General features: G+C 30.1%; 5 protein-coding genes across 14 annotated transcripts; 2 read left to right on the top strand and 3 right to left on the bottom strand.

The window, feature by feature from the left end:
* Positions 1-219: 219 nt before the first annotated feature.
* Positions 220-2370, top strand: LOC117237027. Its single transcript, XM_033500606.1, has 3 exons — positions 220-1495; positions 1583-1820; positions 1922-2370. Exons 1-3 carry the CDS (start codon positions 291-293, stop codon positions 2183-2185), a joined length of 1707 nt encoding a protein of 568 aa, XP_033356497.1. The 5' UTR covers positions 220-290; the 3' UTR covers positions 2186-2370.
* Positions 2371-2739: 369 nt separating this feature from the next.
* Positions 2740-8262, top strand: LOC117237024 (CSC1-like protein 2). Its single transcript, XM_033500599.1, has 12 exons — positions 2740-3005; positions 3346-3472; positions 3598-3815; positions 3964-4240; positions 4387-4490; positions 4572-4764; positions 4834-4948; positions 5188-5384; positions 5457-5783; positions 5881-6156; positions 6286-6519; positions 6605-8262. The coding sequence occupies exons 1-12, from the start codon at positions 2980-2982 to the stop codon at positions 6806-6808; spliced, it is 2298 nt and encodes a 765-aa protein (XP_033356490.1). The 5' UTR covers positions 2740-2979; the 3' UTR covers positions 6809-8262.
* Positions 8263-8832: 570 nt separating this feature from the next.
* Positions 8833-16889, bottom strand: LOC117237020 (histone-lysine N-methyltransferase NSD2). 6 transcript variants are annotated; one of them, XM_033500587.1, is made up of 14 exons: positions 16237-16888; positions 15622-15898; positions 14902-15302; positions 14100-14823; positions 13851-14017; positions 13267-13585; positions 12989-13078; positions 12856-12883; positions 12578-12770; positions 12027-12456; positions 11640-11922; positions 11162-11382; positions 10851-11074; positions 8833-9303 (listed from the first exon to the last, which is right to left on the bottom strand). In XM_033500587.1, the coding sequence occupies exons 1-14, from the start codon at positions 16450-16452 to the stop codon at positions 9076-9078; spliced, it is 3801 nt and encodes a 1266-aa protein (XP_033356478.1). In that variant the 5' UTR covers positions 16453-16888; the 3' UTR covers positions 8833-9075. The 6 variants fall into 6 exon arrangements, with proteins under 6 accessions (XP_033356478.1, XP_033356479.1, XP_033356477.1 ...); XM_033500590.1 differs by adding an exon at positions 10137-10211 and having other exon boundaries at positions 9217-9303; positions 12856-13078; positions 16237-16889; XM_033500588.1 differs by having other exon boundaries at positions 12856-13078; positions 14902-15194.
* A 339-nt stretch (positions 16890-17228) lies between these two features.
* On the bottom strand, positions 17229-19154 carry LOC117237026 (dynein assembly factor 3, axonemal). 3 transcript variants are annotated; one of them, XM_033500605.1, is made up of 7 exons: positions 19046-19154; positions 18738-18887; positions 18462-18651; positions 18205-18375; positions 17948-18130; positions 17636-17870; positions 17229-17549 (listed from the first exon to the last, which is right to left on the bottom strand). In XM_033500605.1, exons 2-7 carry the CDS (start codon positions 18817-18819, stop codon positions 17253-17255), a joined length of 1158 nt encoding a protein of 385 aa, XP_033356496.1. In that variant the 5' UTR covers positions 18820-18887; positions 19046-19154; the 3' UTR covers positions 17229-17252. The 3 variants fall into 3 exon arrangements, with proteins under 3 accessions (XP_033356496.1, XP_033356493.1, XP_033356494.1); XM_033500602.1 differs by having other exon boundaries at positions 18738-19139; XM_033500603.1 differs by having other exon boundaries at positions 17636-17867; positions 18738-19136.
* Positions 19155-19395: 241 nt separating this feature from the next.
* LOC117237023 (histone deacetylase complex subunit SAP130-A-like) lies at positions 19396-25089 on the bottom strand. Of its 3 annotated transcripts, none has more exons than XM_033500596.1 (10): positions 24906-25089; positions 24185-24508; positions 23858-24102; positions 22018-22369; positions 21713-21928; positions 21197-21626; positions 20990-21127; positions 20158-20598; positions 19889-20082; positions 19396-19781 (listed from the first exon to the last, which is right to left on the bottom strand). In XM_033500596.1, exons 1-10 carry the CDS (start codon positions 24987-24989, stop codon positions 19533-19535), a joined length of 2673 nt encoding a protein of 890 aa, XP_033356487.1. In that variant the 5' UTR covers positions 24990-25089; the 3' UTR covers positions 19396-19532. The 3 variants fall into 3 exon arrangements, with proteins under 3 accessions (XP_033356487.1, XP_033356488.1, XP_033356489.1); XM_033500597.1 differs by having other exon boundaries at positions 21725-21928; positions 24906-25086; XM_033500598.1 differs by having other exon boundaries at positions 24185-24497; positions 24906-25068.
* Between the last annotated feature and the right edge of the window lie 523 nt (positions 25090-25612).

Here is a 25612-nt window from a genome sequence, read left to right as displayed (position 1 = left end):
CGTAATACATATATAGGTATAATATCAGATAACTTCAGAAGTATCAATGCATTTAAACAGGTTAAATATTGTATTAAATATAGTATGTTTGACGGTAGTTTGAAAATATTCTTCGTTAAAATTAGTTAATAATAGCAATCTTGACTATTATAATAAATATTTCATTTGTTGTAATTAAAAATGTTACACGATTTGTGATGTTTAATTTCAGATAATAAATCTTCACTTTAAAAAAGCTTACAAATCATATAGATTTAATCGACAACAAATACCTGAAGCACATACACACTATGAAAGTAAATAAAAATAAGGGAATTAATGCAATATCACATGGTAGAAATAGCTTCAAACATCAACATAGTTCTCTGAAAGTCAATTTAAGTTGTGCATCGTATCTAACAGATTCTGGTAATGATTCATTTGAACAAATAGATGTTCATTCTGATATAGATAATACAGTTTCTTATGATACTCCATTGAAAAATGTAAGCAAACATAAGCATTCTAAGATAAAAGGGAGTGACAAAAGCATAGATTTAATTGAAATGGATAATATAAATACAGTGAAAATGTCCTTAAATGTTAACACATCTATTGATTGTATAAATGACAATAACATATGTGGAAATAAATATAGATGGGAGAATTGTGAAGAGGAAAAATATGAAAGTTCTGAAAATAAACAAACAGATATGTTTGTAATAGGTTTTGAAACTGTGCAGGAAAATATAAATACTACTTCGTTACAAATGTATACATCACTAGATATTTTAAATAAAGTGCAAAATGATAATAATACAATTGATGATTTTCCTATGAATGCAACAAGAAACAATTTTGATGACGAACATAGCAACATTTATAAGGCACAGCGTCAAAATAATGTAATACTACAAAATAATCATGACAGTGAATATAATGGCATTGTAAGTAATACAATAGCTGTGTCACATAGTAACTCGGAAATGTCTACAATTATCAAAGAATCAACTGGTAAATGTGACATAGAAATAGATCAAAATATGAAATATTCATTGTTTGATAGAAAATCTAAGAGAAAGTTATTACCACTACATGAACGTTCCCAATTATTATCATTTTCGCCAGTAGAGGATAAGGAATACTCACCACCTCCATGCTTAATATTTAAAAAAATACACAAAAAGAAGAAAAGTAAATCTAATAAGACAGTTAATGTCAATAATCCGGAATGTATTGTTAAAAAAAGTAATAAAAATCATGATGGGAAAACACAAAAAAGGACAAAGAAAGTAATCAGTAAAAAAATTGTTGTTAAGAAAATTGTTAATGAAGATATTTTAAGGAGATTAAATAAAAATCAAGAGAATCTTAACAAAGTAAAAACAGCAAATGTTTATACTCCAGAAAGAAATTCATCAGATGATTTTCAACTCTTGAAAAATTCACCTATTGTACATTTTACAAAAAAAAAAATGTACAAATTAAATATTGTTACAACTGGTTTATCTAATGAGTATGTGAAATATTCATCCTACATAAGTTATAAGATTACAAATTGTATTTTTTAATTTAATATTTCATTACAATCATCTTATTTTAGAAATAAGGATATAGTTAAAAATGTTGTTAGAACTCTTGGTTCAGCAAAGATTGAATCAAACGTTACGAAAAATACAACACATATTGTGACTACAGGTATACGTACAATAAACTTATTACATGGTATCATACGAGGCTGTTGGTTAGTTACTTTTGAATGGGTTTCAAAATCTTTAGAAAATAAAGCTTGGTTAAATCCAGAAAAATATGAAATAGTGCATTGTTCAAAAGCAGCTTTGGTAAATAAAATATACAATCATAAACGTACATGTATACTATATAGTATATGCAAGAATTATTGTATACAATATTATACTTATTTATACTACATAATTTTTAGGAAAATCGTAAAGACAGGCAACTATTTGGAAGATCGTATGTTCCAGAATTATTTGCTGCTTGTGGATATATATATGTTCAAAAAAATACAACACCATCTTGTAATGTATTAAAAAATCTCATAAAAGCTGCTGGTGGTTGTATTACAGAATGTCCAGAAATAGCAAGAATTCTGATTGGTGTAGGTGGTTTAAAAGAAACTTGGATCTTAGATTGCATCACATCAGGTGAATTACAGCCACACAATCAATACAAACGATCATAAATATTCATTTATATAATATTTTAAAAATGATAATAAAAATTTAAATCATATATGTATGCTGCGCGCGCACGTGTATATGTGTGTAATATTATGTACAAATTGTCATTATTAAAGTCATTATTAATAAATTATTTATTTATATGCTACATACACTACATATCTACACTACATATATAAATTATTTATGTATATCGAAAATAAAACAATTTATATCTACATATATCTATATATAATTATTGTTTCTCAACATTACAATACATAAATATATTAGTACATACAAATTTTGGTATATAGATAAAAAAGGGGACTTAGATTGTAGCTGAAATAATACTTCAGTCAGTCAATAAGAACATATGTATAGAATATGTATAGGATTGTAGACGAATAACTTTAAAAACATTAGGAAGAGAAAAAGAACGAAGTTTTATATTTAATTATGAAAAGTTTATTTTTTCTCTTTTTAATTATTTATTTAACACTTGCTGAAAATGTTTCTTATTTAAGTAGTTCAAATCAAATTTATTGACATTTGAATAATATTGTAATAAAAAAGAACATATCTCCACTAATTAATATAAGCCAATATGAACAAAGGAAAAACTTGATAAAGAGGAAAGTGGGAGTCAAAGTGGGAACATATTATCCATATGTAACCATTGTATTCAGATTAGGTTATGTTAACTTGTATACTTGCTGCTATTCATAACGGAATTAATACAATGTGTCAAATTGACATACATTTATTGATATGCATCTTTGTATTTATTTAATCATATATAAATACATATATATCAATGAATATGGATTACTCACATTTTCAGTAAGTAGTAAAGTATAGTTCCTTATGTATTTCGATTTTATTATTGCTTCTTTGTCATTGCGTAAGTTTATAATTTCAGTTGTTACTTGGGAGGTATTTAACCCTTTAACATCATTGTCTATGACACAGAGATAATATGTATATATACAATACATATGCACACAATTATTTACTATTGAATGATATAATTATTTTATTTTCGCAAATTTAGATTTGTATGTTCTATGTAGAAATTTCATTATGGAAAATGTATTTGTTATATATCTAATTGGATTCCCGCCTAAAATTAAACATTTACGAACAAATTTCATGTAAGAGATTATTATTGTTTAAATTACAGCTCAACTTTACGTGAAACTCCATCCTCAGAAACATGCATTCCAATCCCAAGGCACAATACAACGATAATAACAGATGTTTATGCAGGCATTCCTGAAAATTTATTGTTGAATTTTTTTGGATTTTTGGTAAAAATTGTTTTTGAAGAATTATATTGCTATAAATTACATAAGTTTTTAGATATAGATAATATATTTTATATGTATTATATTTGTTTAATATTCTCGTTTAATATTATGATGTATCTTGACAGTTCCTTGTTATCTTATTTGGTCTATTACGTAAAAAAGCATGGAACTATGGACGTCTTGCATTATTAAATAAAACTGATGAACGATGGATGGAATTATTTTATGGAGATAACGAGGGTAGAGATACAGAAGCACTGTGCATAGAAACTTCTGTTAATTCTCAACTTTCACAAGTTGATAGAGGTTTCTTATCATGGATTGTTACTGCGTTCAAAGTTACGTAAGTATAATAAACATATTAATTTCTTATTTAATAATTTGCTGCATATTTATTAAATATGTAACAATTGAATAATTTAATCTAATGTTGATGTGTTAGCAAACAATTTAGTGAAACTTTAAATAATGTTTTATAATTTCGATCTTAGAGATGAGGAACTATTAAAGCGAGCCGGACCAGATGGTTTACTGTATATTTCATTTGAACGTCATTTGATCATCTTAACATGCTTAATGGTTATTGTATCGTTATGTATTGCTTTACCAATTAACTTTCATGGTAATATGCAAGGTGATGATGCAACATTTGGTCACACAACAATATCAAACTTGGACCCAATGTCTACATGGGTTTGGGTGCATACAATTTTAATTTTATCCTATTTACCAATTGGTGGATACGTCATGAAACATTTTTTGAAGAAGGTATGTTCCATTAATTAAACATAGATAAAGTTAAGTTATAAAACTATCATTAAAGCTTGAAGTTTGATTGAAATAATAACAATGACAAAAGATGCAATGAAAATACATAAAAAATGATAAAGCTATAAAAGATACCTACTACATAGGTACGAGATTCTAAACATGGTGGTGAATTGGCAGCTAGGACATTATTAATTACAGAAATACCAAAACAACAGTGTGATGTACAAAGTCTTATTGATTATTTCAAGTATGCAAATTTATGTTTACAAACATAGTAACATTTATTATTTTCTTTATTCTACTTTCCTCATATTATGGTTCTCTGTAGACAAGTATTTCCCACATTAACAGTGGAAGATGTCACATTGGCTTATGATATCAGACAGCTTTCTGCATTAAATGTAGAAAAAGATTGTGCTGAACAGGCACGTTTATACTGTGAAAACTATGCAAGAAGAAGGGAGCCATTGAAAATGTATCCATATCCATGTGGCCAAGTGATAGGTTGTTGTTGTAAAAATGTATGTAATTTTTTCAGAAAATTATTACAACCGTTACAGTATAAAACCTATCCGTATTCTTTTATGTAGCAAGTTGATGCTCAAGAATTTTATACAAATGAAGAAATGCGATTGACTGCATTAGTCGAAGAAGAGAAAAAAGTGGCACTAAGCAGGCCTCTTGGAGTAGCTTTCGTAACTTTAGGTAAATTACTACTTTATTATAATTTCTTATATTAGGGAGTTATTAGGGAGTATACTGTCACCAATTTACAATAATATTATGTTAAGTTTTATTTATAAGCAACTATAATAATCAATTCTAAATTATTACATGAATTATTATATAAATTATTCAAACAGTAAACATACACATTAGCAATAATTATATTAAATAATTATATAATATAATTAAATAATCATAACAATAATTATAACAATAAGGTACATCTGGTGCAGCTAAGGCTATGCGGAAGTACTTATGTTCTTTGCCAAGTACGAAATGGGTTGTGGATTATGCACCTATGCCATCTGATATCTTCTGGGAAAATTTAAGTATACCAAGGCCATGTTGGTATCTGAATGCTGTTTTAATAAATTTTTCACTGGGCATTGTATTATTTTTTCTTACTACACCAGCTGTAAGATATTTGTAGTTAAAGTAGTTATGATGAAATAGTGAAAATAAGTTGAAACATATTTTATTTTTTCAGGTAATAGTAACCGCTTTAAACAAACTACCAATCACAGGAGAAATTATGAATCTGAGTCCAATAGTTTCATCTTTTCTTCCAACTGTATTGTTAGTTAGCGTGGCTGCTTTAATGCCAGTATTAGTAGCAAGAAGTGAATCATTAGTCAGACATTGGACTAGAAGCAGCCTAAATCGAGCAGTAATGACAAAGACATTACTTCTTTTATTACTGATGGTTCTTATATTACCTAGCTTAGGTCTAACCAGTGCACAAGCGTTTTTAGAGTGGACGGTAAACGCAGCAAATGACACAGGACGATGGGACTGTGTGTTTTTACCTGATCAGGTACCTAGTACAATGAAATTAATGAAATATAATCTATTTTACAATTACAACACAAGTATAATCTATGCAAACGTGTAAAATCGTTATGTTTTTCTAGGGTGCTTTATTTGTAAATTACGTAATTACTGCAGCTTTACTTGGAAGTGGATTGGAGTTAGTCAGGTTTCCCGAACTAGCTTTATATACCTTCAGATTGTGTATAGCACGTAGTAGAGCTGAAAGAATACATGTTAGAAAGGCAGTATTATGGGAATTTCCCCTAGGTGCTCATTATGCCTGGTTACTCTTAGTCTTTACTATGACAACAGTGTATAGTTTGGCCTGTCCATTAATTACACCCTTTGGACTGTTATATCTTGTAGTAAAACATTTGGTATGATATTTGAATATTTTATGTTAGTAATATATAAGTAATATATAAGAATAATATATAAAAATTGAATGAACTGAATTAATTATTGAAAATATGTTATGTTTATAATAATAAAATTATGTATTCTAGGTGGATAGACATAACTTATGTTTTGCCTATGGACCAAGCATAGGCGGTGGTCAATTAGCGGGTGCGGCAGCAAGTGCTACTGGAGCCGCACCGATTTTGGCACAAGCTGCACTATTAGCTCTAGGTTTGGTAAGGAGAGGTTTATCACCATTAGCTGCGGTACAACTCAGTGGTCTTGCTGCGAGTATTTTAGGTCTTGTTACTGGTGCTACTTTATCCACATCAAAATTTAAAGTACAGTTGTATTTTTTGATATATTGAGCGCAATTGGCCTTATTGTATTTAAAAATATCTAAATAATTGAAAACAATGTTTATAGGCACAAATGCAAAAAAGAGATCTATCAGCTGGTCAGAATTTCATTGCACCCGTATTACGAAAGAAACAAACATCATTAGAAGAAACTATATCCATCGGTACAAATTCTGATCTCAGTCCACCAAGCTTAAGGAGCACTAGTGCTTCTTCAATACAAGATAGTCCGAAACTTTATCAAGACTATGGTAAAGAATCACAAGCTTGATAACTTTTGGATAACAATATTGGATATTAGCCGTGTAAGCGATGTATTAAAACAATTTAATGAAAGCACAGTGGTCGAATTGCTTATTGAAACATTACGTCGTTTGTCGTATCACTAAATACGACAATAATATGTTTTTGAAAAAGGAAACGAATTTATTCTTAACAAGTAGAAAGAATCTTTTAAAGTTAAAGTTATAAAACAAGTTTATAAATGTAATTTTTCACTTTAAAAGCCCATAAAAATGTTAATATGTGATCATCCGCTATAAGAAAAGAAGCATTTAGTACTGTTTCATTTGCATATAGTAATTACAAACAAAGTAAACGTTAATTGTTATATTTTAGTAATAATGCAAAAAATAACGATAATAATAATAAAAATAATAATCGGTATTATTTATCTGGTTCGTTTTGTTTTCTTCTTTCAATAAGATATTTTTGATCATACACATTCTTCATAAACAATTGTTAATTATTAATAACATCTATATGTTTATAATTTTAAACTTTGTGTATGGTCATCAGAGTCCAATAAAGTTTTATAACAGTTTTAAGTATTCACTTCAATGAAACAAAAAATGTCATGAGTATTTATACATAGAGAGATAAAAAGTACGCGAGTTATATGTTATCGCTTATATTACACCGTATGTTACTGTGTAAGTGGATGTAATATGGAATTAGAAAAGGAACGTTGCACAGAGGTCCCTTTTATCCTTGTTTGATCATGCATGCACACTGACACCGTTTGTTAATCGGTGTTACACTTACATATATATTTATTGTACGTATATTTACGCGTGTGCATCCGTATTACAGAATGACATAAGTGACCTCTATGCAGCGTTCTCTTCCTATTCTTATATCGCCTTTTCAGCTCATGCATCTTTTCATTCATGCATTCTATATTTACATCTATATGGTATTATCAGGTATTATATTACGCTCACCCCACAAGAAAGGTATTCTTTTCTTTTCTCTTCTTTTATTTTTCATTGATTATGTACTTATACTTATCGTTATCAAAATTTAAAAATACGTTATAAATTCGGAAATAATTGGAACTACTATTTGTATTGCAAAAAAACTGTTTTGTATCTAATAATCTTTTGTAGTTTCTTCTAACAGTGTGCTTATTTAATGTATATACAATTTAAAATACATAAAAACGCTATTAACAAACTTATATTGAATTCTCTGAATATACAATTACAGATTTAATTGAAATTTTATAATGTATATTTTTTCTAATATATATTATAAAATTTTAACTGAATCAAATCGAACTGAATTAAAGAGGCACAAGAATTTCAATTCAATAAGATGGTTTAAACGTGTGAAATAAATTAATTAAGAACGCGGAATTTGCGGAACATTATGGAATATACGGTAAAGATATCACAACTACTATTTTGTAATAGCAAATATCTTTGAAAATAACATTGTGTAATACAAACTTCCAAAAATTCACAAGGCAGTGTGATGACAGTTTTCATCAGTTAATTTAACAAATATAATGACTATTTTATGGATACGATGACGTAACGGATAAACATTTAAAACTACGATGTAAAAAGGATTAAAAGAAAATTTTTAACTAATGTGTACATATATCTTACAAAATAGACATTATGGGACCTCAAAAACTTATTTACACTTACATTGAAATTATATATATAATATATATATAATTCAAAATATTGAATTAGTATATATAATTATAGATATTTAATTGTATATCAAAACAAAATTAAGAAATATAATATGTATATGCACGAACTTTAATTCTACTTTTAATTCTATGCTATTTTACTTGTAAATTAAGAAAAGCATTCCATGTCAACCCGATTAGATGAATGCGTGTACGTATGTCGCGTATGCACGAGCGTGCGTGCATATACATATATGTATACGCATAAGGTTCATAAATGCAATGTATAGACATATATATGCAGAAAGCTTATTAACTTACGTAATGTAGGTGTATATAGAAAAATTATCATATTAAGAATAAGGGGTTCATTGTTTCGCTAGCAGAATTGGAATTTATTAAAATTTGTTATTCAACTGATCCCTTTGACATGGAATGGGTGTTTTACAAACAATGTTTACATATAATTACAAATACTACTAACTCATATTGACGCCCGCAGTTGTATCGCATTTCTTATTACATAATTTGTGATTTATTAATCGTGAAGATTTGAAACTATGCACATTAAAATATATTTCGTCGTTCGATCCTAATCAATGAGGATAAATGGTTCATTCAAATAAACTGCCACCGATTATAGCCTCCAATTGACTAGATGTAAGATTACTAAATTTTTCTACCTGATCTTTTTCTCCTTTCAATCTTAAAGATAATCGGTGCAATTCTTTTCTTTTCATACTTTTCGAGCTGTATTCACAAGGCATAAAATTAGTAGACTGCATCGCTTCTTCATCATCTTCTTTTTGAGATTCTTCACTTTCCTCACTACTTGGATGAACCTATAAATCATATTTTGTTCTATGTTTTTCATAAAAAGAAACTATGTATTTTAACAATATGCAATCTATTGGACAAAATGAATTATTCCTATGATTTTCGAAAAACGACACTACTTTGATCAGTATTGATCAATACTTTTGAAGCATGATATTTAAATATAACTTAGAAAATTGACCTAAAGGGTAACACACTGTAAATGATCGAGAAAATCAATTTTTGATTCTTGAATTTTTTCCAATGCTTTCCTACATAATTTAACAGACGTAACTTTTTAATTTCTAATTTTTTTTTATTTTTTGTTTTATTTTGTATTCACCATATGGCGTACTCTAGCTATGGAAGAATTACCAATTTTGTCATAGCTAGCAAAACATCTTGAAGAATAACTTATTTATTAAAAACGAACGTGGGTGAAATTGGTTCAAAATATTCTATTATACTCCTTAGTATGTACATGTTAATCATAATAAGCAATAAATTGACTTCTTTATATTTTTTACTTGAAAAAAATTAAATCTTCTAAAAATATTCCTATTCTGACTATTACAGTGTCTTCCCTCCTTAAGCTCAAAACTAACTGCGTGTCTTAAAGTGCTACAAGTAAAGTAAATGCTCACAATATAAGTTATGTGTAGTATGATGGTATTTAAATGTCTGTTACGCTCAAAAGAAATTTACTCACTAATTAATATTTTAAATTTCATAAGTAATTAAGAACAAAGATAATTGAACTACTTATTACAAGCTATTTGTTAATTACAAGATAGTTCTTTCTTATTGTGATACAATGGATCAGACGTCTGAAGAGATAATACCAAAAATATGCACTCACTTGAACGTATAAACTTAAACAGAACATGTTTGTTTGCTACTACTTCTCACTACTGCCAATGTCAGGGAGAGGATGCTGGGAACAGTGAAAAACAATTAAAAAAAAAGAAAAAAAAAGAACAAGAAAGGTTAATTGTTGTTAATCTTTTTCTTTCTACTTTTGGAATTATCTTACTAGTAAATGTTACATGAATAAAACAATTGTATTTACTTGCACAAAATTCCAAAGCAAATTAACTATGTAAGTACTTTCGACATAACTTTTTGTGTACAGATAGAAATATTAATGAAATTGAAAATAATAATTGACATTTTTGCAAACATGAAATATTATATCTCTATAGAAAAGATTCCGTAAGTACGAATTAGGGAGATAGAAATATAATATACATGATATTAATTAAGACAAAGTATTGGAAGACAAAGAATTTGTCATAGGTCTATAACTGTTCGATCAGATTGGCAATGAACATTTTTCATCCCTTGAGAAAACGCATTACACTCTACGTACAACATTTTCTTCTCATGCTTACCACCACCAATTGTCAACTATATTTGCCTACTTTTTGTTATATAAATAACACAAACGAACGAGAATTATAACAACGCTTGAAACGTAAGATATTCTTGGATGAAAGTTTAAAATGCATAGAAGAATGCTCATTTTCATCGACAATTTACAACAATGAATATATCTTTTAAGACTTTACTTTACCTCTATTATGGAAACTCTTGGTGATGGTTCACGCGGTATTGATTTTTCCATTATGATCAATGGACTATTGGAACCTGTAGAAGAATGTTCTTTGTCTGTTTCAGTATCATTATCCGAATAATCTTTTTCATCCTCAGCAGATCTTTGCATATCCATACTTTCATGCAACTTACAGACAAAACCAGCTTTTTCACTATACTCGAATAAATTCCCATCCAGATGTACTATTGATAAATGTGATTAATTTTACAGTAAATGCAATAATACTGATAAACAATAAACTTAACAATTATATTGAAAAAATCATTTACCTTGACAAAAAGCAGCACTACAAAACGAACAATGTGCAGATGTTCTACGACGACACTCTGCACAATGATGCCAAGGACAACTGAATCTCGAATCTGTATCATCAATGATCACGCAAGATTTATGATACTTTTTATTGCATGTCTTTTGATCGCAAACGACAAACTCTGTCAACTTTTCAATTTCCTGCCCACAACTCCAACACAGTACATGCTTCCTCAACCTAATTATTTTATAGTCATTATTACAAATTATTACACATTATTTGTATGTTAAAATAATGAATTATTAGGAGAAAAAATGATTGATCCAAGATATTAGATAAGAATATAATATTAGAGATACAAAAAAATAAAAAATACTGATCTCTTTCTTCTAGACATATTTGCTGCATACGATACTGCAAAACTATACAATATTCCACCATTTCTATTAGACAAATTAGTATACGATATGTGCATTTTATGTGTCATCATTTACCTTTTTTGACGTTTCATTTTATCGATTTTATCAAATTTTTTCTGTTGAATTCCTGTTGTTGAAGGCGTAGTTACTTGTGGTTTCTGTACCTTTAAACCTATAAAACCACTACAATTTGGCGCTCCACAGAGGCAGGGCTTTCGAGTTTCTCCATCACAAGCTAAATTATAATTAAAGGTCAATTCTTCGCCGCGCTCGATATCGCATAATGCAAACAGACCTATACGCGTATCTCCATTAACCGTCCATTTTTGCGTTTCGCAATTTGGTGAACACGAATGATCTACGATTGAACACGATTGATCACATTTCAAGAATAGGATTTTGAAATAAATGACGATTTATTTATTTTTGGTCTTCACTTATTAAGAAATAAGAAATACTTACTCATAAACCGACTTAAATTGCCTTTTGGTTCAGCGTCGATCATTCTATTATTATCTATAGTTAAAAAATAAAAATTCTCGTTCTTTAATTCCTTCTTCCTATGTAGTCTTCGTTTGTATTCAGCTTCATCTATAACTTCACCTACATATTCTATAACAAACTGACCAGCTTTAATATGTTCTAAACTTCTAAGACCCCAACCACGTCCTACGGTATGAAATGGTTCCATAGCTGGATATTGTCTTTGTACAAATGCTTGATTTTTACATTTGGCACCAGCTGGGCAAATACCAGGGCTACATTCAACTAATAATATTCGATTAAGACAATCTGTGCCTGGAGCACATGGATTTTCCCATTCTGCATCACAATCGCATGCAACGATGCTTTCAACCTCTGCTGGCTTTACGTTGCCAACTGGTTTATTCATCTAGAAATAGATATAAGTCATAGATTTATACATTATATCTGTACTAGTGTTAGTGTATAGTGTATATTCATGTACTAGTGTTTACATATGCACAAAGTACGCCTGAGTACACGTGAAATACCTTTAATTTGACATAATGTGGAGGTTTCAATCCTCTTGGTCCATGGTCTTTAGCTGCAGCTCTTTCGATCTTTAAACGCTGATGAATCTCATTGGCTTCTTCCAATGCTTTACGATAAGTATCATCCCTATTTTTTTTCCCAATTGGTGGTTTTATGTTTGCATCACCATCTTGATAAAGAAAAGCGCGTCCTCTATAAATAAAAAGACAACTACCATTGTTAAATATCTTTCTTCATATTTAATCTAATTCAAACAATAATTAAGTATATTACTTACCTATGAATCCAATGATAATTATTTGATCCTAAAAACATTACGCAAAATTTACCAGGACTGTGAGGTATGGCTTCTATGTTTTCAGGAATTTCATGAGGATAACAAATACGAGATGGCCACCAACGGTAATTACCAAGTTTAACCCATACAACTTCTCCATACAAAGGCAATCTGCCTGTTTCACAATCTTCACAAATAAATGCACCATCCGGAGCATCAATACCTAAAATCATCATTAAATATAAAATCCATTTGTTATTATTCTTTTAACTCAATTATTCTTTTAACTATTTTCACTATCTCACTCTACTAATATCAATATTTACATACAATAATTATATACATATCTGCGACTTGCTATCAATAATATTACTATTCTGTAACTATTGTATTCGCTTTAAAAATAGTTACCTAAACATTCCAAATGAAATGACGTTGGACATGTATCACAACAGATAAGACTTCCGCCTCTTGTACATAAAAAGCACCATGCCGCGTTTACTGGAGGTTGTGGGGCTTGGTAATGCTTCGGACAAACTATTTGGCTACCAGTTAAAATTACCGAACCAGCAGGTAAACAAGACGTAGATGTATGGTAGGACGAAGGACAACGAACGCATCGTGCTAATTTCTCGTTTGGAGCTCTCGAATGACTATCCTGAGGATTGTCTGAACTGCATGTATGACATACATGATATGGGCAAGTTAAGCGGCCTCCTTGCCAATGAGACTAATGAGAAAATAAAAAAAGTAATATATTTACAAGTAATATATAATAACGTTATATATGATGTTAAATATCTGTTATTGAACATTAGGCTATCATTACAGTAGATGCGTATTCTGATGAATGAAACTTCTGAAGACGAGAGAAAAATGTATACGCTCATAAGAATCTATATATGTATATATACATACATATATATTTGATTGCTGTGTCATACTGAGTTTGTCCGTATGACAGTTCGTCAGAACACGCATTCACTATAATCTACCTGTGGCCACGATTTCAAGCAAGACGAATGATAATGTTTTCCACAAGCTAACACAGAACATCTTATTCTATCTCCTTCTCTTTCGTTACATATGAAACAAGCAGGTGCTACACCTGATAAGCAATCGATACATTTAAAGAACTCGTCCTCTTGCTCTTCTGATTTACCTGAAATTAAGAATAATATTCAGTTTGAGTAAATGTTAACATCATGCAAAATATCAAAGGTGTAATTGACAATTCGCTGTACCATTATTCTCATCATTATCAGTATTGCTTTGTTTAATCTCATTTATATCATTGAGAATTTTATCATCCATTATATTCTCATCAACAGAATGTTCTGGACTAGATTCTCCTGGTTTCACACAAGAAAGGTGAAAATATGAATAACAAGGACCTTTACACCTAGTTAATTTCCCAGTTTTTTCACATATTTGACAAACTTTCTCTTGCTTTGTTCCTTTGAAAAGATTATAAGGTCTATTTCTTTTCGTTTCTGAAACACTTATCTCTTCCTTTTCAACTTTAATTCTTGATCTTTTATTATCTTTAGCACTTCCATTTATTTCTAATAATAAGTCGTCTTCGTTGTTTAATGAATTTTCTTTTGTATGAGCACTAGTAGTGTCTGATGTTACATATGATCGATATTTTTTGCGAAAAGAAGAATTCATGTTATCCCAAGTCTTTTTTAAATATTTCCTAATATCGTGTTCCGACGCATCCGGATATTCGTCTTCTAACATATCTCGATTCCGTTCGTAATAAACTTCAAAGACACCATCTACATCCTCTTCAGTACGAAATTCTACCTTTTGCACAAGAGAGATTTCATCATTGGAATCTCTTTGACTTAAGGGAGATAATGGAGGAGTATCTGAATTAAGTTTCGAATGATTTTTACCATTCTCAATGTATTTAAGCATTTTTTGTTTAGTTCCATCTGTTTTCTCTTTATCTACTTCATATACCTGCGGAATTATTCAATATAAATATTTGTGAAACTATAATATTAATAATATGTAATTGTTTCATTCACATATGCATACATTATCTTGCCTAGCACGTTTAAAATCAGGACCATTTGAATCACTTGAGTTTTTTCTTTTATTAGCTTTATCCTTTTCCTCTGATATTTTAGATGACTTATTTCTTATACTTTTTTCCTTTGGTTTAAAAACATGTGCTCTATCATCATTACTCATTGATTCAACTTCCATAGCTTCTTCGATCGCACTTTCCCATTTTGACTTTATACCAGGCTTAACAATAAATGCTGCGGCATATTTAGCATCTCTCTTCTTTACTTCTGCAGTTATTGATTCTGATAATTTTTTAAAGTCTGCAAGATTTGTAAATGGAATCATAGAGTTTGATGAAACCCAACTGTGACGTCCTTTATCGCCAAAGTATTGGACATGTATCATTAGCGTTTGTGATCTGGCAGTAGCTGGTCAAACAAATATACGTATATACATATATATATATATATATAAATATATTTCACATGAATTTTACCAGTTACCATAAAATTGCTACATTTAAAATACTAACAAAGACAATTTAAAGAAAAAATATTTTTTTGTAGGTAACTTGTTACAAATAATACATAGATGCTTTTTAGAAAATGATAATGCTCAATATTTAATTAAAGATTATATTCAAATGATAGAGAAGAACATAAAACAAAATAAGATACTATTGAGCAAAACATATGTTTATAAGCAATCTTTTTAATTATTCTAATAAATTTGTAAACGAAAACTTACCTTTTAATCTATGATATACCATTAGAACTGGATCAAGTGTTATAACACAAGGCCAAAAAGGAAAATTACCAACTCTGGCCCATGCTAATTGACCTAATATCCAATTACACTGTATAGGAGAATCAACCAATTTTGGAGTAGTATCCTCCATAATACTTAAATTAGTAGAAGAATCACTTGTATCATCCATATCGTTAACTGTATTATTTTCATCTGTACTATCGTTACTATTATCTGGTGAATTTTGATATTTACGATTCCTTGGCATTTTAGAATTCTACAAGTTACATATATTAATGTTATATCATATGCTACTAAATACATATATACATATTTCTATTAATATATTTGATTAAAAGAAATATGATGGCAATTGAAAAAGAAAACAATTAATGTACATAACTATATAAGATTATAAATATGCATACATTTATTTATTATATGGTATAATAAACAATAATTGTTTATTATACCATAAAATAAATAAATACACATACGAATAAGAATTATACAGTAAAACATTAATGAAAGCTACATATAGTACCATAGTTTGTTAAGAATAGTATTGATCTTTAATCAGAAAGATTGTAATTGATCTTAAGAGGCATAACATGCCTTTGAGGAAGTGGCAACCTCATTCTTAGGAGACTTGGGTTTTATTGTTCTGCCATACCGACTTCTACCAGGTGAAGTTTTACTAAAATTGATACTGAAGTCCTTTGGGTCATTTTTAAAGTTACTGCAGGTTGTTCCCAAATTTCTGTCCAATTCGCCAAATCTTGATTCAATTGTTATGCCCACCTTGCTATTTACTCTGTTGATAGTATTCATTGTTTTCCAACTAATTTAGCATCTTCGTCTATCGAAGGAGACAGTAATTCGGTGACATGAAACCTCATATACCTCTTCAGCGTTTTACACAATATAAACTTTAGAACTTGTGTATAAAGGGCTCATGTACAGAAAACAATTTTCATTATCGCTGAAAATAGCTGCGATGGCCGATTTTCAAGCGGTACTTTATTTCTTACAGAAACGACACTTATTTTTTATCAGTCCACAGAAATCAACGCATATTATGCGCAAACTTTTAAAAAAATTTATTAGGTGTTCCATAAACAATTTCTTATCTTAATGTTAACAAATTGTAACTGAATCCTGCGGGTCTCTAAATAGGGACAGACGCGTTTCCCGCGATTTTAGATGATTCTCATAACCATGTTTAGTTTAATTTTTCACTATACGTAGCGTTTGGTGATTTTTCTTTTATGGGTTACTTCAGTTTCCAATTGTGTAAAAACTCATATCAACTTATACATACGTATACTTGTATCGTTGTATGTTACGTTTCACGTTACTTGTTACGGACCTAATAATGAATATTTTGTTAATGCTCTATGAAGTACTGATTAAATCATATATTTATATCTATATTTTAAATTAGAAACTACGTGAAAATTTGTTATTGAATCAAATCATAATGACATCTGTAAATATGTATGTATACACGCATACATATATTTATATATATGCATTTAACTTCATTGAAAACTTCAAACAAATTATATTAAAGAAGTTCTATTTTAATTGATTTCGGATATCAGGAGAAAAAGTAATGTAACTTCAATTGTTTATTTGGAAAATCCAGCAATATAATGTTCATTAGAATTTATATCATTAATTTCATGTAATCCATTATGGTGCATCATGCTTTTTAATTCGTTTACAAAATTTTCTAAGTTTTCATTTCGTACGTCTACCAGGAATTTTGGTAGTTCCACCAACATGATTCCTTTTTTTTTTAGTAATGGTACAAGATTAGGTAATTGTTTCACCATGTTATGAGCTATCCAAATGAAATCAAATCTACCAATGTATGCCATTTTATGTTTAGAAGTTGATAAAAATGTAATAGGATGGAAGATTATCTGAAAGTAGATTGTTGAATTTATTAATTTTGTACAGTATTTTATGGTTTGTAAATAAGTAATAATTTTATAATTCTCTATGATACTTTATGATTTTTGACATTTATCCAAGATATATCATTCCACTTATATTTATTTTTCTCTTTTTCCCATGATTCTTGCTCCATTTCTTTATTTGGTGTTTCAGTTACTAATGTGCCATTTAGAATAGAAGAATCTCTATGTGATGCAATAAGTTCTTGGCATATTGATTCTCCACTTCTAATTTCATACATATGCTTCATAATTTCTCTCTCAGCTATATCAGTTGCTCTATATCTACTATATTATTGTGTTGCATTACTTTCAATGTGGTAATATCAATAGTATCACAAATACAAATTTAGAACGCAGCTTACATATTATCATCCCTTTTCTCCTGTAAAGCCCAAGTGAAGAAAGGACCATTTGTAATGTCTCCTAAGTAAGTATGATGTACAAACCCAGGACCATATTGTATAATATTGTTTAACAATGTTGGATTACTTCTAACAGGTTCACCTTCTAACCAAGTGAATGCAATTCCATTATTTCTCCAAAATCTAATATTAAGATAGGAAATAAATTGTAAAACTATGCTGATATGATGAAATCTTTCAATAATTAATAAACATACCTATATTCCTGCAATGTTAGGTTTGAAATACCTCTAGATTTTAAAATCATATGATAATCCCAATCAAAAACGCCTTCCCGATAATCATATCTTGTTTTTAATGATTTTCTAACTCTTTGATCCCAATACTCCATAATAGGAACATTGTCACATGTTGCATGTGCCCAGAATCTTATAAAATATGTACATATAATTAAAAATGGAAACTTATAAAATATGAAGAAAAATCAGTTTTAAAGTTCCTTATTTAAACTCACTTAAAAATTGCTTGCAATTGATCTCTATCCTTATGCTTGAACTGTTCCAAGCTTAACCATGGACAATCAATTGTATTCGTTGGTATATTTGACAACTGATTGCATGATTTTATCAAATATTTGGCTGTTGCAGGCCTTATTAATGTATTTCCAAATATCTCTAAATAATAGCGAGTTGCCTCTTGCAATCCTTTGGTGTTTGTATTAAAACAAACAAAATTTTTTTACTATTACCAAAACAATTACTCTGTATATTTTGAGACTAAATATACATACCCAAATTTGTTTCTAAACAAGTACTTAATAAGAGAATAGATCTAGCAACTTGTTCCAATGTTGATTCGACTACATTATACATAACAATGCGATCATTGTACAAATAAGATGATGCTAATGTTTTCAAGATATGTCTTGCATCATTAGCACCTACAATTAATATCTCGAGATATTCACTTGGATAATTGGTTTCATGTTTATTAATTTCGAATTGTATGTCTAATGCTGGACTATATCCCCACCACATGTTGTTAAATCTATAATCTTTAAATTATTAAAGTATATAATCATTAAAAACAGCTGAATACCGATATTATCGTTGGTAAGTAAAGACTTTAGGATAGATTATTTCCATGGTAACATCCATACATTCATATATGTTTACATATAAGTTTTTACCATATGGCAAAATAGTTTAATGATATATTTCATATTTCATGAAGTATTTATTTATTCGATTCTTTGTAACTATATATTTGAGTTGTTGTATCAAGATATTTGTTAAAAATAAATGTGTACCTATATAGGAATATGCGCACGCCCAAATATACCTATATATAAAACAAAATAAAGGAATAATATGTACGTATTATATAAAAGTTAAAAGTCATAAATTTATATAATGAAAAATTATAAACAGTTAATAATTGTCCTCTCATAGACTTATAAAACCATTTATTTTTTTCCTATATTATATAGATTCTGTGACACAGATAAAAATAACATCCTCTTAAGTCTTGCTCATGCAAGAATTTCTTATGAACATATTTACGTTAACTCGATCTGGACAATAACTCATTTATCTCGTTTCTTTTGAGCCCGTTTATTGCCACACCGTTGTAAGATATCTGTAATAGGTCCTTTATGTTGAAATATAGCAATAAGCTGCGTGCGTGCTTCGGTCATTCCTTCGCTAATTAAGCTACTACGTTGCATATTTCCTTTAATTAATTCATTTACACGTTCAAGACCATCATCTTGTCTATTCCTGACATTTTGCTGTGATTCAAGCATGGTTAACGTTGTTTTCAGTTTTTCATGTACCTATACAAATTTCAGTTTATGATATTACTGTTTAAACGTTATTATTTACATAAAATATATATTTTATTACCATAAATAAATATTAACATGATCTACTATAAACTTACTTGTTTCTCAAGATCAGCAATATCTTCCATTTGTGCTGTAAGATGATATACTTTCCAACCATTTAATTTCTGTAATACATGTTTCTGTTGGGCTATTTCTGCAACAGTAGGTCGTCTTTCTTCACGAGGTCTAACCTCGCTTGGTCTTCTATAATGATGAAGTCTACTGCCGCATCTATTTTTCCATGAAGGCCCTGTAAAACCAAAAATAATTATCTTCTTTTAACATATATTTATAATGATTTTTGCTGGACATTCCTTCTACAAACCTAATAAACTAGGTGTAGGCCGTGTTCGTATTGCAACTGTTGGTTGTTGTGTAGGAGATTTGATAACATCACATTGCGTGTTTGAAGTCTGTCTCTTCTCTGATAATTTTTCTTTCGATTCTTCTTTAAACTCTTTTTTCATCCTTTCTTCTGTAATAAACTGCATTTCTTCTTCAGTACACCTTGATTCCGTTAATTCTACTCCGGTAAGTTGTTGTTTTCGAGGCTTTTTTCTGGGAGACATTTCTACTGTTGGATTTATGGTAATTCTGGATTGTTCAGGTTCTTCATCAAGTCCAGGTGATGACGTTGCTGAAACTGTAGTAGATCCTGAACTTTGACAACCTCCACCATCTTGATCTCCTCTTGGCGAACACGGTGGGCTGGATGTTGTAACAGGAGGTAAAGATGCCAGTACAGGAACTAAATTCTTAGCCGCACCTAAAAATTCGGAACCATCTCATCAATTTTTTTATCAAATACAAAAACACGAAATGTAAAAACATCGTATATACAGGGTGGTTGGTAACTGGTGGTACAAGCAGAAAGGGGGTGGATTCTACGCGAAAAAAAATTTTTTTTTTTAGTTTTAAAAAATTTTTTTTTTTAATTTTTCCATCAAGACAACGATCTACAGTGAGATCCGTTATAACGTACCGCACGCGTACCGAGCGAAAATTCAAAATCGATTTTCTCGAAAACAAAGCCTTAAACGAAAAATTTTTTTTCTATATTTTAGACTTCTTTTTTCGCGTAGAATCACCCCCTTTCCACTTGTACCACCAGTTACCAACCACTTTGTATAACATTATTTAACTTATTTTGTTCATACCTTTGATAGGTGAATTGTCATGATCTCTCTTTCGAAGTATACTTGGTCTTGGAGATGCATTTGTTTTAGTGTGAGGTTCATCGTACCCAGGTTCGACGAGTAACCTTACTGGGGTTTGGCGGTATTGAGTATATGTTCCTGTACAATATTATTCAATAAACATTGCTTTGAAAACATTAAAACACATCAACAGACAATGAAAATTACCTGCGGGTTCAAAAGAATAGTAGGTTGCAGTATGTGGCGGATGCAAATATTGCCCTTGAGTCGATTGAGAAGGCGTTGAATTTGAGTTATTATTTGCATTACTGGCGGAAGAAACCCGAAATCCAGATTGTTGATTGGGTTTGATTTGCACAGTTTGTCCAATGCTTTGTGCCTGTACTGTTTTAGCAGGTGCTGATGTAACTCTTGCTGATGCTAAAGGTAAAGGATGCAAAGACATTCCAGTAATTCTAGCAACAGTAGTCGATGTAGGCTGTGATATTCTTGTTGTATTTGATGTACTTGCTGTTGTAGCAATTACACGTGATACTGTGTTAAGGCTTGACAAAGAGGTTACTGTTTGAACAACACGTGGTATTGTTTGTGACTGTGATTGTGGCTGCTGTTGCTGTTGCTGCTGCTGTTGTTGCACCTATTATATAATCAATTCTGATCAATATTCAAAGCACTAATAAAATATATCTTATATCATATGTGATATGTATAATGTGCAAATACCTTTGCACTTACTTGTTGAGAAGGAATTACAATTCTACTAACAGTTCCAGTTGATGGAGTAGCAACAGTATTAATCGATAATTGCCTTCCAACTGTTGGCTGAACAGACACTGAAGCTGAAGCAGTCACTCTATTTGTAGCTCCAACTACAGGTGCTGATACAGCTATACGATTTACAATACCTGTGGTACTTAGAGGTCTATTTGACTGATTAGGCTATGATATAAATACAAAATGAACATTATTTATTTTACCAATATTATTTTACAACTTCACTTTATTGATTATAATGAGTAATAACTTACTTGAATAGTTTGAGTCGAAGGTCTGCTAGGTTGTGTAGTTTGTGATATATTTGATATTTGAGGAGCAGCTGGTCTGCTTTGCGTAACCGGCAATCTTGTAATACTATTGTTCGCTTGAAGAACTGGTGCTATTAATCTGGACGGAGTACCAGAAACTCCAGTGACCATTGTGGCTTGTACAGATCTTCCTTGACCTGAAGGTGTAATTAAACGAGGCTGTTGACTGGCATACACTGTTGATGGTGGTCTTGAAATTCGGCTAACTGGAGGTATGGGATGCCTTTGTGGTTGAGCATATACCACTGATGTTGTTTTAGGTTGCCACTGAGAACTTGAAATAGTTGTATTTATTCTAGGAAATGCAAAAGATGGTATGGATTTTTGTATTATTTTATGTTGTATTATTTCATGGTATAATGGTTATCAGTTTAATATTTTACTAAATATTTAAAGTAAACTCTATTTACCTGTTATACTTACTCTGAAATATTTAATGTTTAGTTATATAATTAAAGGATATAAATTTTTATAACATAAATTTCCGGTTATCCGAAAAGTTCATTCCGATTTTTAAGGAAAATTCAAACGTGGCAATAAATTTCGATATACATTTATTGAATGATATAGGTGCCATTTTATTCCACAACCTTTCTCCATCTTTTACGCAACTTGGATATTTCAACCTTTCAGAATCTCTCAGGTTTTTCGAATTTTTATGTCAACCAAAGGATTAAAGCTTTTGTCATTAACACGTTGATGCCGGCACCGATATTCAGGGTTTTCTCTGTGAGGTGGCACCGAATGTACGCCGCCTCACGGAACAAACTCGTTCCGATAATGCACGCGATAATGCACGCCGGCGTCAACATGTTAAGGGAATTTTGTAATGACCTAATAGATAAAAATTTCTGGGTGGAATGTCTGGTAAATACGGTAGGTGGAGTAGCACGTCCCAACTAAGCTCCAACAGCTTTGTTGAGCAGTCAAAGACACATGAGGCCGCGAATTGTCATGATAAAACATAACGCCCTTCCAATTCGCTACTTCTGGATGTTTTTCTTCAATTGCCGTCTTTAATTTGTCTAATTAGTTTCCCAAATTTATCGTTTGGTTCTTTGGTAGAAGCTCATAATACAGTATTCCTTTCCAGTCCAACTAGACACAGAGCATGATTTTCTTCAGATGAAGACCGGCTTTTGGGATGGCTGAAGATTCATTTCAATTTCCTCAAGATCTTTTCCATTCAACATTATTATAAATAATACATTTTTCATTCCCTATCATCAAAAATGATGTCTCCTTTTTGCGTTTATACAGCGAGTCGCAAATGGAAATGTGATTCATCAGATTTTTCTCTATTAAATTCTGGATTTTGATGTTTTTAACATTTCTGCTAATTCATGTGTTATATAGCATGGGTTATCCTTGATCAGTGATTTGATCTGATCTTCATCAGTGGTGGAGGGCTTACCCAGACATTCTTGATCTTCAAGGTTGAAATCCACTTCTACAATTCTTTCAGCTATAGCACCATCACCATAAACAGCACATATCTTGCTTGCTGCTTGCGTGGTATTTTTGCCTTTCCAGTAAAAGAAAAGCATCAAATGCCTATAATGCACTTTGTTTCCTTCCATATTTAAGAGCTTATAAAACTAATAAAAATTAATGCATCCTAACCGAACTTTTTTCTAAAGATGTCCGAAATATCACTTTTTAGGATATGTACACATGTTATTTGTTTTTAATCATTCTGATATATTCAGATCTGTCCTAATATCACCTGCCAAAAATCGACACGAACTTTCCGAACAACCCTTACATATATATGCATATATACCCTGATCTTGTGGTAGGTATAGTTTGTCCTGTATTTGCTCTAACAATCGGGGTAGCCACTGTCGATCTTGGGGCAGAAATATTGGCAACTGCAGCTGGCCCTCGTGGTACATGATAAGTTGCTGGCATATTTGTAACCTGTTGTGTCTGTTGTAATAGTTGCTGAGCCTGTGGTTGATTTTGACGTTCCACTGTACTTAACATACCTGGAGAAATTATCCTTACTGTGGAGCCCACTGAGCAGATCTACAAAATCATGATCAATGATATCTATTAAGACTTTAAAACAAAATAATGTATTTAAATATAAATAAAAAGTTTTTTCTACCGTTGTTGTTATCTTGTTTGTTTCTGAAGTTGAAGTGGTACCGCAGGGAACTACAGGTTTCATTACAGGTAATTTTGAGTTTGTATCCATTGACATTGATTTTCCTATAAGACTAGTAGATGTACCGCCAACTGATCCCACTATAGTCTGTGTTGACTGAATATTTTGTATGTTACTTTGAACAACACTTTGCACATTTTGTATACTCTGCATAGTAGTTAAATTCTGCGCTATGCTTTGTACAGTTGTCTCTGGTAGATGTTTATCACCGCCACTCTCGACTGAACTTAATGTTGTGTTCATATCTATATCTCTAAAAATTATCTTTATATATATATATATATATATACATAAAAACAGAATAAAATCCATTTTACACATAAAAATTAGTCTCTAAATTTTATATTTTATTTATTATCCTTTATTATAGGTTTTCTTCATCTTCTGAACTTTATAGAAATTAAAAATTATTATACATAAAATAGTCAATGCTGTAGGAGAGTGTCAAGTTTTTTAAATACATTTGAAGGTTATCTACTTTTCTAATAATTTAACAGCAATAACAAAGATAATATATATAAAACAATGTTATAATGAGTATGACATTAAAATATAAAATAATGTTGAGTATTGTAAAAAATGAATGTACTTTTTTATCTTTGAAACTGACAGTAAGTAGTATTTTTTGGGAGGGAATATATAATGATAAAAGTAAGCATACCTTTATAAAAACATAACGCAGTAAGATCATTACCGATTTATTTAAACGTACACATATGACATTCTTAAAATTCTTCCGTTTCATTGATGCTTTTAAAAAAAAACATTTTACACTCCAAACACCAGCTTTCTTATCACTATAGAAGTTTATAGCGCCTAGTGTAAGCACAAACAGCAAGCACAATACAGTGCAGGTAGATTGTTATTAGCCAAATAAATGTTCTATGCATTTACTATATTCTTCACTTGATAGGAACATTTCATTTAATCAAACAATTTTACATGGAAATAAATATATAATTATGAAAACTTGAATAAATAGTAGAATGTAGTAATTTAAAGGACAATATTTATATCAAAATATAATATATTGTAAATACATTTACTATAAAAACAGTGAGTAATATCTCCATAAAGAAAATCACTATTAAAAATAGTTAGTGATTTTTATTCTGAATGTGAAGTTGGTTAAATTACGGTAACAATGAAATAAATAGTGCTCACTATTTATTGAAGGCATTTCTTTTTGATTTGAATATTTATTTAATTTTCTTTATATTATAACCATAATAAACTAAATTATTCAATAAACTAAATTAACTTTCTCTCTCTTTCTGTTTCTCTCCTCTGCAATTGAATAAAAGAATACGAGTATATTTTTTAATACACATTATGTAAGAACTTCTTTCATTTGCAGTTTTAAATTAT

Source organism: Bombus vosnesenskii, unplaced genomic scaffold (assembly GCF_011952255.1).
Source record: "Bombus vosnesenskii isolate JDL3184/JDL3185 unplaced genomic scaffold, Bvos_JDL3184-5_v1.1 scf7180000013353, whole genome shotgun sequence".
Taxonomy (NCBI): Eukaryota; Metazoa; Arthropoda; class Insecta; order Hymenoptera; family Apidae; genus Bombus; species Bombus vosnesenskii.
The sequence above is the reverse complement of the archived record's forward strand: the minus strand, read 5'-3'. Positions and strand labels throughout refer to the sequence as shown.

Excerpts from the sequence above, each read along its gene's own strand:
- LOC117237027 (XM_033500606.1), top strand. The coding sequence starts at position 291 with ATGAAAGTAAATAAAAATAAGGGAATTAATGCAATATCACATGGTAGA. Across the intron at positions 1,496-1,582 it reads ACAACTGGTTTATCTAATGA|AAATAAGGATATAGTTAAAA; the intron begins GTATGTGAAATA and ends ATCTTATTTTAG. Across the intron at positions 1,821-1,921 it reads ATTGTTCAAAAGCAGCTTTG|GAAAATCGTAAAGACAGGCA; the intron begins GTAAATAAAATA and ends CATAATTTTTAG.
- LOC117237024 (XM_033500599.1), top strand. The coding sequence starts at position 2,980 with ATGAATATGGATTACTCACATTTTCA. Across the intron at positions 6,157-6,285 it reads ATCTTGTAGTAAAACATTTG|GTGGATAGACATAACTTATG; the intron begins GTATGATATTTG and ends TATGTATTCTAG. Across the intron at positions 6,520-6,604 it reads TATCCACATCAAAATTTAAA|GCACAAATGCAAAAAAGAGA; the intron begins GTACAGTTGTAT and ends CAATGTTTATAG.
- LOC117237020 (XM_033500586.1), bottom strand. The coding sequence starts at position 16,452 with ATGAATACTATCAACAGAGTAAATAGCAAGGTGGGCATAACAATTGAA. Across the intron at positions 14,824-14,901 it reads AACGTGCTAGGCAAGATAAT|GTATATGAAGTAGATAAAGA; the intron begins GTATGCATATGT and ends ATAATTCCGCAG. Across the intron at positions 11,075-11,161 it reads TAGTGCTGCTTTTTGTCAAG|TACATCTGGATGGGAATTTA; the intron begins GTAAATGATTTT and ends ATTTATCAATAG.
- LOC117237026 (XM_033500602.1), bottom strand. The coding sequence starts at position 18,984 with ATGTGGTGGGGATATAGTCCAGCATTAGACATACAATTCGAAATTAAT. Across the intron at positions 18,652-18,737 it reads TTGTTTAGAAACAAATTTGG|GATTGCAAGAGGCAACTCGC; the intron begins GTATGTATATTT and ends CAAACACCAAAG. Across the intron at positions 18,376-18,461 it reads CAATTGCAAGCAATTTTTAA|ATTCTGGGCACATGCAACAT; the intron begins GTGAGTTTAAAT and ends ATATTTTATAAG.
- LOC117237023 (XM_033500596.1), bottom strand. The coding sequence starts at position 24,989 with ATGAAACGGAAGAATTTTAAGAATGTCATATGTGTACGTTTAAATAAA. Across the intron at positions 22,370-23,857 it reads ATACCTACCACAAGATCAGG|AATAAATACAACTATTTCAA; the intron begins GTATATATGCAT and ends TGCATTTCCTAG. Across the intron at positions 19,782-19,888 it reads TTGCTGATCTTGAGAAACAA|GTACATGAAAAACTGAAAAC; the intron begins GTAAGTTTATAG and ends AAATTTGTATAG.